The 16449-nt window shown below is 40.8% G+C and overlaps 1 protein-coding gene across 11 annotated transcripts in view; it reads right to left on the reverse strand.

Annotated features, from left to right (window-relative positions):
* The window catches only part of RERE (arginine-glutamic acid dipeptide repeats), a 408927-nt gene that overhangs the window by 80320 nt on the left and 312158 nt on the right, over nucleotides 1–16449 (reverse strand). For all 11 annotated transcript variants that reach the window (XM_025427256.3, XM_049110570.1, XM_049110569.1 and 8 more), the window contains one exon: nucleotides 9868–9966. In XM_025427256.3, the coding sequence (XP_025283041.3) occupies nucleotides 9868–9966 (99 nt within the window). The remainder of the gene's footprint in view (nucleotides 1–9867; nucleotides 9967–16449) is intronic.

Below are 16449 nucleotides of genomic sequence, written 5' to 3' on the forward strand. Positions count from 1 at the left end.
GATTTATCCTCTTTCATTCCCCTGGAGCTTAAGTGTGCTGCATTTCAGTAGCATTCTTCATGCCCACGGACAGCAGAGCCAGGCAGGACACTGGACAGTGGCAACAAAGCAGCAAATATTCAGCATGTCCCAGACACATTTCCAAGACACAGATCTTCCTAGTATTCTCTGGGTCATAATTTCTGAACATTTAATAAAAGGATCCAGACTGACAGAGTATACACTTAAAAAAACCAAACAGGGGAATCTGGGTGGCTCAGTCAGTTAAGTGGCTGCCTTAGGTCATGATCCCAGGGACCTGGGATTGAGTCCCACATCAGGCTCCCTGCTCAAAGGGGAGTCTGCTTCTCCCTCTTCTACTCCTCACTGCTCTTGCCCTCCCTCTCTCTCTCAAATAAATCTTAAAAAAAAAAAAAAAAAAAAAAAAAGCAGGCTCAAAACATAAACTTTAATACAGTGTTGTTAGCCTTTTTGGCTCTTAAGGCCAAATGGTGTACTATTAGCCATTTTGCTCCATTCTCTGTTTGGTTCTTTTTTTAAAAAAAGACTCTATTTATTTGCAAGAGAGAGAGAGCACCTGAGTGCATGTGTGAGGGGGAGGGGGAGTAGAGGGAGAGGGACAAGCCGACTCTGCCCTGAGCATACAGCCTTACCTGGGGCTCAATCCCACAACTCTGAGATCATGACCTGAGCTGAAATCAAGAGTTTGATGCTTAACCAACTCAGCCACCCAGGTGCTCCTGTTTGGTTCTTGTTTTACTTGCAACTTTGCTTTGCCCCTTCCTTAGTTCTTTGGTATATTTTTTGATAGTTCTTCTGTTTCCTATTGCTTGGATAAACTACATGGGATCTAGCCCTTTAAAAGGGAAGAAAATATCCCAAAAGTGACCAAATAAGGGAAGCACACTAGAGGTTTGGAGGCAACCTGAGAGGAAAGGTCTATTAACCACACACCACAGCCACAAAAAAGATGGCCCCAAACAACCAGACAGCCTTAAGAAAGATTTACAAATAGGTGGTTCTGCTTTCAAACCTGTGATGGGTCATGAGGGAAAGCTGGTTAGACTAACACCAGGCTATCAACTAAGGCTTCTTCCTTCTCCTCTTCATTTCTCACTCTCCCACAGCAGAACACGGTAACCACACACATCAACAAGTATGAAGTGATGCTGGCAAAAAGTGAGCTTTTCTCTATTGGGGTCTAGAAAATAAAACCAATGACACCTAGAAGGGGTTGGCTGCTGCTTCCAAGGGAAGCTACTGAGAAGAATAGGGCGGTGTCCAATTTTTCAGGAGTTAGAATGAGCACTGGCCCCGTGCAGGTGGAGGGAGAGCCCCCTGAGGCAGCAGCACATGAGCTCAGCCAAAGGGGCAAACTCCACTGATGTGATGTGAGGACCTGGGTGAGGAACCAACATTTACTAAGGTTTCTCTTCTATCCACTCAGTCAAAACGGTCTTTTCAGATTATCTACCACACTCCTGGCCCCAGGCTATGTTCTGGAGCTTCAAGAAGAATTAAACTGTTGTCCCTGAGCTTGAGACTTCCTAGTCTGATGTGGAAGCTCCCAGACCCAACTTGCCATCATAACCCAGCATGCAGAACCCCCCACTCTCCAGCACATGGCTAACGCACTGTGTGTGTTACTTGTTTTGATCTGTCTTCTCCATGAGAACGTCAGTTCCAGGAGCACCGGGATCTCTGCCTGTTTTGTGCGATGCTAGACCACCAGTACATAAGAGGTGCCTGGCAGGCAGAATGCTATGCTGGTGCTTTATGAACATCTGTGGAATACCTCAATGCCAATTATCTAAAATTAGAAACTGAATAAGTAACCTGGTAAACAACATGAAGGGTCATCCTATGTTCATGTTCACACAGAGTGGACAGTATGGAGAATGAGCAAGCAGGTTTGTCATCTGCAAGCCCCAACACCAAATGCAAGAAATACAGAGCCGGACAGACAGATATGGGCCTGAACTCTAAGCTGGTGAGGCCAAATGCACAGACTTTTTCCCTTATGACCACCAAACATACTCTGCTTCCCAACACCTCAGCACTTTGCTTTATATATGTGGAAAATGAACTGGAAGTCCCCCATATGAAGTACTTTGGAAAAATGTCTGAAAGCAAGTTCTGAAACATCAGTCAAAAGTGTCACTTAACAGCATGCAGAGTGGTAGGGGATGAAGAATCACAAAACACTACCAGGACATATCCAAACTGTGCTGGCACTCCAGTGAGGAGGGTAGGTGGGGGGCTACTGAAGCCATTCTTACTTCTCCTTAAGAGACTTTGGGTGTTAAGACACAAGTATGCCAAGGAAGAGCAGACAGTTTAAAATGAGTTACTTCCTCTCATTGTACTGTTTGTTTGTTTTTTTTAACTTCCTGTTTCCTTCCCCTGACAACTGAACTCTAGTTACCCGGCTGATACAGAACGTTTCACCTGTGAAAATGTACGGTTCCAAAGTCATCATACACAGAATGTTCCATGCATACACATTAAAATGGACTCCAGCTCTGTTGCTAAGAAACTGCAATAGGAAAGGGTTTTCTATCCTCTTCATTTATAAAATATCCACTTAGTCTATGGGAGAACAAATGCAATCTCTCAAGTTCCCTTGTGTCTTGTTCTCATTTTTTAAATGCACAGAGAAAGATGATGGAGGGCAGCTGAAAGTGTATGCTATCTCCATTTGTTTTATACGCCCTTGAAAATGAGATGGAAAACATGGTTTCAATAACCCACTGCTGTAGTGTTTATTAATCTTTCAAGTGAAGATTCTCCCCAGTGCTCTCACACTTCAAGCAAAAATGAAAAATGTCCCATAAAGATTGCTCTTTGATTTTAAAAGATTATCCTAAGCAGCAAGGAATAACTCAGGGAATGCCTCTATTCAGTGTGGGGTTACTTCCCAGGTCTCTGCACTGCTCTGCATCGCCCCAAGGCCTGAACATGGACACAAGCATAAACATGGAACCCAAAGAACAGCACAATTTACTGCTAGATTTAAACAAAAATACCTAATATGGGGACTGGGGGGGGGGGTAAGGAACTTGAGAAACATATGGGTTAAAGAAAATGTGAAAAAAGAATGACCTTGTTTAGAAAAACAGGCATACCACCTTCTTTGACCAGTTTACAGAGGAAGCCTAGAAAGCAATAAAGCCATGTATGTAAAAGGCAAGGTGACTGCTGATTTTGTAGATTTAACCCAGAGGCAACTTCTTTGACATGAAATACTGAAATAAATTTTTGAAATCTCTCTCTCCCTCTAATGCTTGGCCTATCTCATTTACTAAAGGATTTTATTTTTTATTATTTTTTAAAAGATTTTATTTATTTATTCATGAGAGATACAGAGACAGACAGACACAGAGACATAGGCAAAGGGAGAAGCAGGCTCCCTATGGGGAGCTTGATGTGGGACTCGATCCCGAGACTCCAGGATCATGCCCTGAGCAAAGGCAGATGCTCAACCACTGAGTCACCCAGGTGTCCCTACTAAAGGATTTTAAAATCTATTTCTCTTTACAGGTTGTTAAACAGTAGAACCTTCTGCAAACTGACAAAATTGATTGTCTGACACCAACTCTCCTGCACATATAATTGATTTTTAATTCACTGTCTCATTGTTGAATGGACTTGACAATAAACTCCACTCTTCACACTATCGATTTGTTTAAAAAAGGGTTTGATTCAAAGGCTGATGGGCGTCGATCATGGGAAAAATAATCCAATTTCATTAATATTTGAAGCATTATACAAATTTATTTGTATCTACATTTTTCTCTTTTATTTATTTATTCCTCAAGATTTTATTTTTTAAGTAATCTGTACACCCAATGTGGGGCTCGAATTTACAACCCTGAGATCAAAAGTGGCTTGCTCTTCCAACTGAGCCAGCCAGGCACTCCTACATTTTCCTCGCTTCACACTAAGGAGTGATTTTTGCTATGGACCATAAGAGCACATGAACGAGTAATATGTGTATTACGTACATATAAATAACATGCCAACATTTATACGTCTCTTATCTTTCCTACTCTCATATCTCAGAATTAGGTTGTTCATAAGGGATGGTACCAATTGTATTAAAATGAGAGGAAGGGTAATCAGTTGAGAGAAAAAGCTACTTCAATTCTATTTAAAATTTATTAAATACCTATTATGTGTTGCACTAAATACAGTGTATCTCTATTTCGGGTTCCAGGTGAACTATAAACATTCTCAGATTAAGATCTCTTACAAAAGTGAGAATTTCAATATAATGATTCAATTTACATAAGTTTACAAATACATAAACCAGTGTAGGTATATGAACAAAGACACGAAGAGAGCATGAAACCAGGAACGTGAGATGGTAGTGAGGTTTCAACCACCCTTTAATGTTTTCACAATGATGTTCTAACAGAGAAAATTCACATAAAATTTATAAAAGAAGAAAAAAAATGAATGGATTCATATTAGATGACCAACAGGATCTTCCTATTACCCACATTTTTTGAATGACTATATAATATGCTCAATAACTCTGGAAATCTGACCATTCCTAAAAATCAGTATCATACAACTAAAGCTTCCCCTATATTGAAAATATCCAATCTAAACACCAAGATTAGGGACATCTTAAAACTCAAAGGATTGTCACTGCAGGCTGAGGGCAGGGTGTCTGGCTCTCTTCCCCCTTGTCACAGTCCCCATCTGTGCTTTCGCCTCCACAACCTCCTGCTGCTACAGGACCTTAACTTTGGTTTTGCTGTGATTCCACTTTCTACAGCTGCCACACAAACAGTAAATAAAATTCATTGTATTTTTGCCCCACTAAGCAGCTCTGTCTTCTGCCACATCCAGATGCCTGGCTTAAAAAGAGTGAACAATAAAAACAATGTTTTCTCCAGCAGACATTCCAAAAAGGGCCTGTCACAAAGGCATGTGAAGATGCAGTTGGGACAGACACCATGCAGACAGCTGGTGTGTTCTGTGAAAGTAATTCCTTGACCAGCCACACGGGTTCATTGGTTTACAAATATTCAGAAAATTAGTTTGCCATGTCATGTCAATTTTAAAGAAGGATTTTCATTTATATTTATGATAATGCTGAGCTTTAAATTGAAGGACAGTTTAGATGTTTTAAAATTTATGAATTTGTAAATCCAAATACATGGCCAATTAAAGTTTACCACCATACCACAGATTAACTAGCTATGAATAAAAATTTTAGAGATTATTTGTATCTAGGTTGTTCACTCAAAGTATTACATCAAAATTGGTATGAAATATTTAAAGGGAAGCATATTTCCAGATAAAAGCTACAGTTACCATGAAATGGAATGCTCTGAGGGAATTTCATAAGCAACAAAAGCTTTACCTTTATGGAACACCTGGAGTTTTGCTGAAAGCTACTTCAACATGAAAATAATTTCCAAAACAAACAAAGCCAAGTGGATGGGAAGCAAAGGGTAAAGTGCATAGCTCAGTGGAGTACCCAATCTTACAACCTTGCAAGTCAGGCCAAACTCCACAAGGAAAATGCAGGCCCAGAATTTTAAAAAGAATTCAATTAGCATCCCCAGTATTTCCATAATCAACAGCTGAATGCTAATTAAGAGCACAGCATCAAGCAGCAATGGAATCCCAGTGCAATAAGCAACAGCACAGCAGCAGCAAATGCTACCTTCAGCTCGCATGCATAAATAAGCAGAATTATAACTACCCGAGCATGGAAGGGTGACTTAATCTGTTTCGATTAGGTGCAGTTCAGCCTGGGGCCTTTGTGTTATATTTAAATGTGTTCATCATGTTTAATTAAAAACCTAATAATCTAGAGTTTCTTTTTTTCTTTTAAGTTCTGATCAGTATTTTTCTCCTGTTTCTCTTCGTAAGTTCTACTGATTTAAATGGCTTCCTGAAATGGAACAATATTTTTAAGCATAATGTAAGTGAAACTGGTTAACTGTCCATACAACTCCCAAATGTAGCAGCCAGCCATTTACTTTGGCTCCATCCAACTGACCTAGCATTTCTTCCAAACTGCCTCTCTGATCTGACCCAGTTTATTTAGCCTCAGAGACTGCCTTGAGCTAGCTACCAATGTGTTTCTCAGTCATTCCACTAAAGCAGAGTTCAACTGTCATTCTCTGGCCTGGAATTTGACAGAAATTGCCCCAAATCTGGCATCTGTTCCACAAGATTTAAAGTGTCTCAGCCCCAAAGAAATTTCAGTAAGAAATACCATATCTATATATACACAAGTTGTCAAAGGAAGCACGGAGAGAAAATATAAATTTTTTTTTTTTTTTTTTTTTATGATAGTCACAGAGAGAGAGAGAGAGAGAGAGAGAGAGAGAGGCAGAGACATAGGCAGAGGGAGAAGCAGGCCCCATGCACTGGGAGCCCGATGTGGGATTCGATCCCGGGTCTCCAGGATCACGCCCTGGGCCAAAGGCAGGCGCCAAACCGCTGTGCCACCCAGGGATCCCACGGAGAGAAAATATAAAATGAAAGGCCTCCCACTGTGTAATTTTGAGGCCTAAAATCTCAAGAATTAGTGATTATCTGAAAGACCTAGGATGAAGAAGTTAGATGGTGTTATCATTAATAATATGGAAATTTTTTTCCAAAAGTAAAACTTCTAAGATTAGCTTTGGGTGCATGTAAAAGCTTTTCTCTAATGCATAATTATTAACTATTACAAGTTTTAAAATGCTAGATTGAGGACAATCTTAATTATGGTAAGGAATCTTTAAAAACAGTAATCTTGAATAAAGAGTTGTCAATATTCTTCAAGCCTCTCTAAGACAAAGACATCATTCTCTAGCAGACACTATTCTCACCATCAGTAAGTACTCACTCTTAAGAAGTTTACCAACTAGGAGGGCAATCACTTGAAAATAAAGACTGTGAGAAACAGAGATGGTGATGGTGGAAGAAGAAAGTGAGGGGCAAGCTACCAACAAATATGGCAAGCAGGAGAAGCAGCTCAGAAGAGGGTATGATCACGACAGACTGGGCTCAGGAACTGTTCTGAAACTTGAGGAGTGGTGAGGGTTTGGTTTGGCAATATCAGGAGAGACTCATCTGGTCAGTGAGCAGTGCACCTGCTGGGACCACGGCACACACAGGCTGCCAGCTTGTAGCATGGTGGGGAGTTCACAATGGCAGGTGCTCATTCTACCAACCCTTGCACACACGTGGAGTATTCAGTTCATATAAACGTAATGGAAAATAACTTCACTGACAGTGCTGCAGTTTGATTAAACTGATATACTGGAGGCAATGATGCTTAAAAATAACTAAAATGTCCAAAGACACAGAAAACTGGGGGGTGGGGGGGTAGGCCCATGTACTTATTTTAGTCACTTGCTTTGCTTACTCCTATGATTCCCAGGGTGAGAAAATGTGGGGAATTTAACAGAACGGGCCACATACACACAGCAGGTTATGTTCTCACAGCCAAAACCAGAGGCCCTCGAGTTTCTGTGCCTTCGTGCCACATAAAGCTAGTCAAAGAATTGACTTGGATAAGTTCATGAGAAGCTCCTTTCAGCCTATCAATGATTCAATCCCTCTTTCTCATTCACCTTTGAGGTTTTAGAAAGTGAAGCTGAACTTCCTATAAATAAGGGAACCGTTTGATCACTGGGTTCTGCAAGGACTGGATGACTGACAGCACTTTTCTCAAAACCTCCTTAAAACAAGAAGCAAAGATGACAAAAATGAGTCCAAACGACAAGGATTTATTCAGCTAAGGATCATGACCATGTACTCAGAATGTGCAGCATTTTGGAGTCGTGTTTCACTTTTCAAAAGAAAGCCAGGCCTTTCCAACATGTGAGCCTCCCCTTTCTGTCCTGTGGTGTGCTACCAGGCTCCAGGCGACGGCAGTAGCAGCAGGGACACAGTCCACACTGTGCCCAAGAGAAGCAAGTGCTGCAGGGAAAGGAAGGCAGCTATCTTTTAAGTGGGAGTCCTTAAATCCCAGGGGGAAGGCCAGGCTGCAGGAGAAAGCATGGGAGTTCCCTGGTTGCTGAGGAGCCACGGGGTGCAGGTGAGCAAGGGCCCTGGCTGGGAGGCCCCCGAATAAACAGCCTTTCACACACTCTTTCCATCCTTTCCCCCTACTCATCTTTCTTCCACCAAGGCTGTTTGCGGAATCTTGAATTTTTAATCAATCAAAATTCTCCTTTCCTTCTAACAAAAATGGGTCCACAGTGAGAAACAACATCTGACTTGACAAAACAAACAAGTCTCACATTTTTACTCTGTGACTATCTGAACAATAATAAATGTTTAAGAGGTTTCTGACCCTTTACTGATCATATAAAGTTTTTAAATATTTAATTTCAAGACAGGAGCACCAATGTCACACACCTGATCAGCCACAGGTGTCAATGGACTCCTGAAAAGGCTCTCCCCTAAGTAAACCCTCAGGGGCCACTTCAGTCCCTCCCTGCGGCCTCCTGCGCCACACTTTGCCCGTCCCACCTGCCACCCACACACAGCCTTTACTCCAGCAAATCCACTGGCCTCTTGCTCTGGCAGTACACACCCAGGATCTCACCACTTCTCTCCCACACTGCTGCCATGGTCTTCAATCACTGGTCTCTGGCCTGGATGCCCGAAATTGCCCTGGAGGCCCACGTTTGACTCAGGGGCCAAAGTGTGCCCCACCAGCAGATCAAGTTAACCCTCTGCTCAGAATCTGCACAGAGCAAAGAGCAAGGCGCCATGGGTTCACAGGCCACACGTGACCTACCCTCTGCGGTCCCCCTCCCACTCCGGTCACGTTCCTGTCTACTTCTTGACCATACCAGGGGCCAGATTTCTCTTCCTCTCAACTTAGGGCCCCTGTTCCAAAAGGCATGCCTCTGCACTATGGTCTCTGCTCAAATGGATCTTAATTAGGCTTTTCCTCAGCCCCTTAAGAAAGATAACACCTCACCCAGTCTATCCCCCACCTTCGTTACCTACTCTACTCTCCTCGGCTCATATATGTACCACCACTTGACATATACTGATTTGGATGGTCTCTCCTCTTAAAACATAAGCCTCAGGAAGAGGGACCTTTTGTTTGATAGTGCTCCTAACATAGCACCTGGCACACAGTAAGTATGTAACAAATACTACCAGCTGAAAAAACGAAAGGGCAAGATCAGGAAAGCACATAAAGTTTCTAAACACTCTTTCTTAACGTATTTTAAAATATCAGCGACGAACTTATAATCGATGTGTCTATCAGCGCCAGCCTTCATCTTAATTTCTTTCAATGTAAAGGGCAAATGTCAAGCAGTAACACTCAAACACAAGACTGTATTTGCAAAAGCACAAGTAATTTGTAAGTCTTTTATGGCAATACCTTTCAGAAGTCACAAGATGGGAATGTAGCTTAATGAGAACTCGGTCTGCTGGGACAGGAATCCATGAGTATTCAAATCTGTACTTGTGGGCACATATTTTAGCTCCCTACCTCCTTTGATAGACCATAATGACATAATGAATATGAAAGATTCACTGTATTTATATAATCAGGTCTATGTTTCCTGCAAGTCACTGGCTCCACTCTAGGTTATCACCTGGTTTACAAACGCTTGTGTCTTAAAATAAGGAGGTATTCAAAAGCTGGCTTGCTAAAACCAGCCAAGCAATACTACCAATCTCTTCTCTCTTTCCATGAAACCTGAGAAAATCCTTCCCACTAAGCTTACCAAGATCAAGCCTCCCTGTACAATTATGAGGCTTGAAGGCTCCTTCCTTTGACTAACAGATGCCACGGACAGTCCTCAGAGAAGCAGAGAGGGCACACGTTTAAGAAGCAGACACCCTGGGGACCCTGGCCACAAGGCTGCTCCCATCCACACTTACCACTTCATCCTCCGTCCAGCACTTTTCAATCAGTTTGGGCACAGGCTTCTTTACCAGGCGCTGCAGGGCTTTGCCAGCATCATAGCCACTTTCATGTAGCTAAAACAACAACAACAATTTTAGTTAGTTAAGTGTGCCAAATAACAGGTCTGGCAGCCAATCAATAAAAGAGAAGTCCTGCATTTGTTCCAACAGAAGAATCATGGAATGGGCACATTCATCCGCAAGAGAATTCGTTCTCATCCAATCGCCCTCTGATCCCAGTACCAGCTGTTCTGGGAAAGGGAAGCAGGGAAGGCAGAGCTTAATTTTGGCAAGATCAGGAAGAGGATTCAGAACAACAGTAACAAACACTTAGTGAACATCTGGCCAGGCACAGCGGTGAGTGAGCACATTCTGTGTACACATTATCTTTCTTAATCCTATGAGGAAGGTATTCTCTCATTTAAGCTTACGTGTTAGGAACTATAGTCACCCCATTTTATGGATGAGGAAACTGAGGCATAGAAAGGTCAAACAAACAAACAAAAAGAAAGGTCAAACAAAGGTGCTCACCACACTAACCCAGCAGGCGGTAAAACCAGGAGTCCAGCCAGTGTGATTCCCACCCACTGTTGTCCCATTTCCCTATAAAGCGGTTCACAAAATTATGTTATTTCCCTTTAGCATTTCTGAAGTCTTTCAACTGTAGTAACTTCACTAAAAAAAATTCAGGTACCTGAACTATAAAAGCTTTTTAATGAAACTGTATAACAGTATACTAACTGTTCAGCCTGTGAATGAAGATGCTGGTTTAGCTACACATTCCTTCTAGGACCAGACTTCTCTCTCATCAAAAGTAATAAACTTACTCCACTTCATATCCTTTCCAACCCCAGGCAGTGCCTGACACCACTTGCCTTCTCTATCTTGCAAAGACATTCCTTTCTTGGTTCATGTGACCCCAATCTGCTTTTAGTTCCAGAGTTTCAACTTGCAGATGATGGAATCAAGTAGTAGATAGAAAGATCCTCTTGTTTAATCGACCTTCCCCAACTGTGGCTGTCCATTGAAAATTCTCACCGGAAATCTGGCTTTCCTTTACAGATCTTGTTCTCTGACACAAGAATCCGTTTCGGTTAAGACCTTATTTCCAGTGCCTAATAGTCCGTAGCATATGTAGATCCAAAAGAACTACTGATTAAATTAATAAATGCCTTTAACTATTGTCCCTACGTAAACTTCACCCAAATCTAAATCACAAGTTGATTTGAATTCATTCAGCCATATATTGACTAAGTGCCTATTGCTTTCTAGGGAATGTACTAGACCCTGGGCATACAGCAGTGACCGAAACAGGCAGACATCCCTGCTCTCATGGAGTGGACCTTCCAATCTTCTCACTATGCTTCAATCCTTTATTTGAACAATTTACCATCAGCTGCAACTCAATACAAATAAGGTCCAGAGGCACCTGGGTGGCTCAGCAGTTGAGCATCTGCCTTTGGCTCAGGGCATGGTTCCGGGGTCCTGGGATCTGAGTCCCACATCAGGCTCTCTGCGAGGAACCTGCTTCTCCATCTGCCTCTCTCTGTGTGTCTCTCACAAATAAATAAATAAAATCTTAAAACAAGTAAGTTCCAAACCTTGGTAGCCCACGGTTTTTATTTCCATGAAACTCTCAAACTCCTGGGGATGTATTATGGGGACACAATACATATGAGGTAACAAGATCAAGGAGACAATAGTTAATTGCTACCATGGAGGTGTAAGTAAAGAGCTACAGATCCACAAAAGGAGACAGTGCTGTTTCTCCCCTCTTTAGTAGAAGACTCATAAGAAGGATGTACAGATTGCCTTCCTAATAACTGCTACAGATCCAGGGCTTGGCATATAGTAAGCCTGCAGTAAATATCTGTTGAATAAATTAAAATAATATTTGAAATATTAAGTCTCAAGTCTCTCTTCTAACTATTCGTTGCTATTGGAAGGGATATTACAAATATCCATTTTCACTGCTCAGAGAAACAGTACTAAAAATTAAAATTTCCGGGTGCCTGGGTGGCCCAGTCAGGTAAACATTTGCCTTTAGCTCAGGCCATGATCTCAGGACCCTGGGATCTCTGCTCAGCAAGGGTGGGCATGGGGGGAGTCTGCTTCTCCCTCTCCTGTTCCCCCTACTTGTGTACTTTCTCTATCAAATAAATAAATAAAATATTTTTTAAATTAAAATTTCCTGAATATTCTCAAAGTCTGGAAGACCCCAATTTATTTTAAATCCAGGTCCAAGGAAGTCCAGGCTATATGTGTCTGTATGTTAACTAAAACAGTAAATCTATCTTAAAACAAAACACCTATGGCAACAATCAATGTTGGATTCTGGTTTTTATTTTTAAAGTTGTTTTTTTTTTTTTAAATTTGACAGAAAGCACAAGCAGGGGGAGTGGCAGGCAGAGGGAGAGGGAGAAGCAGACTCTCCGCTGAGCAGGGAGCCCAATGTGGGGCTCAATCCCAGGACCCTGAGATCATGACCTAAACTGAAGGCAGATGTTTAACTAACTGAACCACCCAGGCGCTCCTGGATTCTGTTTTGATTCTATATTTCTGTGTGTGTGTGTGTGTGTGTGTAGAGGGTATATGCACTGTTATGAATGCTAGATACTGACTTACATGTTTTCATAACATTCATCATTAAACTTTAAAAAAATATTATAAATATCATACTAAATAAATGCTAAAATATTTGAAAGCTGTCCAATCTAAACTTCTTTCAGCAGTATAGAAAGATGAAAATAAAGTTAGATTTTCAAACTTTGCCCAATATCTAAACCAAGCAGATATAGGTCAAGTTCTATAATATAACAAGAATCTATAATATGAGCTTAATGTCATGGACTGTAACTGAATAAAAGGAAAAGCTGAATACCTATTTAATTTTTTTAAAGCACATATCATAGTGATAATTTGAAATCAATTCAAGTTGATCAAATCATAAATTTTTAATAAAAAGCTTATGGAGAATTAACATTTCTTAAGCGGTAATTATAGTATATGGGAGTAATTATGAAGAACATGATGAAAATCCATGGATTCTGGAGCAAAACTACCTGGATTCCAATTCTAGCTCTATTACGTACTAGGTGTGGGAGCTCAGGCAAGTTACTTGTCCTCTCTGGGACTTAATATTGTCATCTTTAAAAATGAGTATAACAACGTCTACTTCTTAGGATATTATGAGGATAACGTTAGAAAACACATGTAAATTGCTAAGAACAGCACCTGGCACATCATATGCTAAATGAGTATTAGCAATTTATTTTTAAAAGGAAAGAGAGGAAAAAAAAAGGAAGCAGTCTCTACTCAATTTTCATCAATTTTCTAGATTAGATAGTAGCCTTTCCACAGAGAGGGGGTAAAAAACTATTAAGCTATAAACAATACCACTTATGTTTCACATACTCATTTCAATAATTTTTGAAATTTGACTAAAACTCTGGTACAGTACACTGAAAAAAAATTTAAAATTTTAAATCTTATATGGCTGGTAGGAAATTACTCATAAGAACATAAGGCCTGGGATCCCTGGGTGGCGCAGCGGTTTGGCGCCTACCTTTGGCCCAGGGCGCGATCCTGGAGACCCGGGATCGAATCCCACGTTGGGCTCCCAGTGCATGGAGCCTGCTTCTCCCTCTGCCTATGTCTCTGCCTCTCTCTCTCTCTCTCTCTCTCTCTCTCTGTGTGACTATCATAAATAAATAAAAATTAAAAAAAAATAAAAATAAAATTAAAAAAAAAGAACATAAGGCCTGTTCCAAAAGTGAACGGCCAATTGAAATTAAATCAATGTCATTAATCCCTGTGCCATTCCTGACTTTTTGGTGAACCAAGGATGGCTTTGAATGAGTGCTGGAAGAAATGTTCTGAATAATTTGTTGAACTTTTGGTTGTTTGGTTTATTAGAAAAGCCATCCAGGGCATGCACGTCACTCTCAGTTCAATTTCTAGTGTAAGCTGCTTCTTTGTCCCCTAAACATATCCCAGCATTCACACTTCCTTCACAAATCTTTATTTCACATCACACTTTCCCCTCAAGAAGCTGTTGCAATGTATGTGTGGTAACCTGTGCTTCCTTCCGCTACTCTGTTCTCTAAATAATGGCTAACTCCCTCTCTTTTCATTTGATCCACTGTCTGCTTGTCCTCTTAAAATATTCTTGTTCCTGACCTTTCCATGATATCAGCCCAATAAATATTTAGTGTCTATTTCTCCCACCCCTCTACCAAGACATATTTGAAAAGTCAGAGGTATGGGATTATTTACTAACAGTGATGAAATATTTACTGAACAAATGGAGTTAGGGTATTATTGTTGTACTGTCATCAATAATTCATAAAAGCTAGTCCAACAGCCAGGTCAAGGGGTGGCTGTGCTATGCCCTTTTCCTAAGGGAACCCAGCTACACCTCTCCACACCATCACATTCTTCTGAATGTTATAAACATGTATTTCTACTTTCTAGGAATCTTGTCTGAGAACATTCTGAAAGTTTTGCATCTTTATAGAAACACTTTAATTATCCTTTATTAAAGATACACTTTTAACATACTAAAAGTTGTTATGGCCCTCATAGCTACACAAAAATGAAGATTATGTTTTGAGCACTTTGGGAAAATTACTGGAGCTCAGGACATCCTTTGTTCCTTCCACAGATATTTACCGAGTGCTAACCTGTGCCAGATAGTACTCTAAGTGCCAGGAACAGATACACAGATAATGGCCATCAGAAATGTAGGAGTGAGAATGGTGTAACCTGTGAGAGGCTCTGTAAAGTACTAGTCTTGTATAACACGTCTATGTAAATCTCACATTCAAACTCCAGGGGTCCTCACAGGGTGGCTACCACCTTCTTCAGTCTATGTATCAAGCAACAAGTAAGCCCTTCTAAAAGAAGGATGGTTTTCTAGATGATTATGAAGATTTTCTATCTTCAGACTGGAGCCAAAATAATGTTGGAGGAAGAGCTAAACTGGGTATTTCAACTGTATTCCTTATGTATATTAGAATTAAATTTACCAAAATATTGGCTGCCTTAAATATCTAAAACTTGTCATTAAAGACATTCCTCTCTAATATAGCATCAAGCTCTAACAAAATAATTTCATTTTGTGGAAAACATTATGTGGGTTTCAAATTTTAAACAACCAATCACAACCATAGAGACACATCTGTACAGTCAAGAAACTCAGTGCAAGCTTTACCTCATTATCGCTGAGGTAAAAAGGTCCTTTAATGTGAATAAAATTTTCTACCATTTCCCCAGAGAAGACTGTCCAAAGAAATTACAATGAAGACGGGGGGTGGGGAACCCTCAAAATGACTTACAGCTTCACTTTGTAGTCTTGGAAAAGCAATTAAAGTAAGAAAAGTAAACCCTTTTGTTCATTTTGCAACCAAGCAGGGTTGGTAAAATCTGGGATTAAATGTGATTTTAATGTAGAGTACAGTAAACTGTACTATTTTGTATATGTGCTGCCGAAGCGAGCACTAAACTGTACTATTTTGGAGTTGACTGGGAAAGATCATCACAAATTGCAGGAACGAAGATACAACATCATTACTCAACCAGCTTCCAATGTTTACAAGCTATTGATGGGAGAAGCATGTAGATCTCACACCTTCCCATCACCATGCCAGCCACTAAAGCAGGATGTCATTCAGCAGAAACCACTGTTTTCAAATTCATCATCCCAGGGTGTGTGTGCATATAACCCAATGACCATGAAGGCATATACTTCTAAATCTGCTGCTTCCACATCACTGAACTGGAAGTCTACACTTCTACACAAGCAAAATCTGCCTTCCCCTAAACCACAGGTCAATATCCAGGAAATTTGATAACAAAATGGTAATACTTCATCAGTCCCCCAGCCTTTCAAGTCACTGTCAAGGAACCATCTCTGTTTTGCTGTTTTGCACCAGTTTGGTCTTTGGTGCCCTGGGCTTGTGCCATATAATCTTTAGGCTATGGTTTTTCCTTCACTTTTGGTTTGTTCACTGTGAGATAGCAAGCAGAACTCTTCCCATATTAGGTGTGTCTAGCACCCCCTACCACGCCATCCAGTGCCCATAAGATCCAGTGGGACATCTCAGCATCAAACACTGTGGCATAAGTGAACCAGCAGAGTGGACTTGGTGGTGCAATTTGGTGCTAAAAACAAGAACAGCTTGGGTAACACAATCTCCTGGTTTGGTACAAATGAAACCGCTACACTGAATCCACAGAGCCAAAGAGTATGATACCACATGTAATTGGATGCATTTAGCAAGTTGCACAATGCATATGTGCCCAGCAGCCCCTTCTATATAAACCATCCCACAGTCAATGCCTTCTTGTTAATACCTAGTGAACACAGCACAGGATTTGAGACAGGAGACTGATTTTGTTATCAGGTTTGTCACAAACTGGCTGAACTGAGGTTTTCATCTGTCAAATGGGCCTAAAACCACTATCCCTCAGCTGTGTCAAAAGACAATGGAAGGGATGAAATCAGATACAATGTGACAAGATATGTGAAATGTCAAAAAGCTACAAACTATACTGGCA

This window comes from Canis lupus, chromosome 5, assembly GCF_003254725.2.
Source record: "Canis lupus dingo isolate Sandy chromosome 5, ASM325472v2, whole genome shotgun sequence".
Classification (NCBI taxonomy): Eukaryota; Metazoa; Chordata; class Mammalia; order Carnivora; family Canidae; genus Canis; species Canis lupus.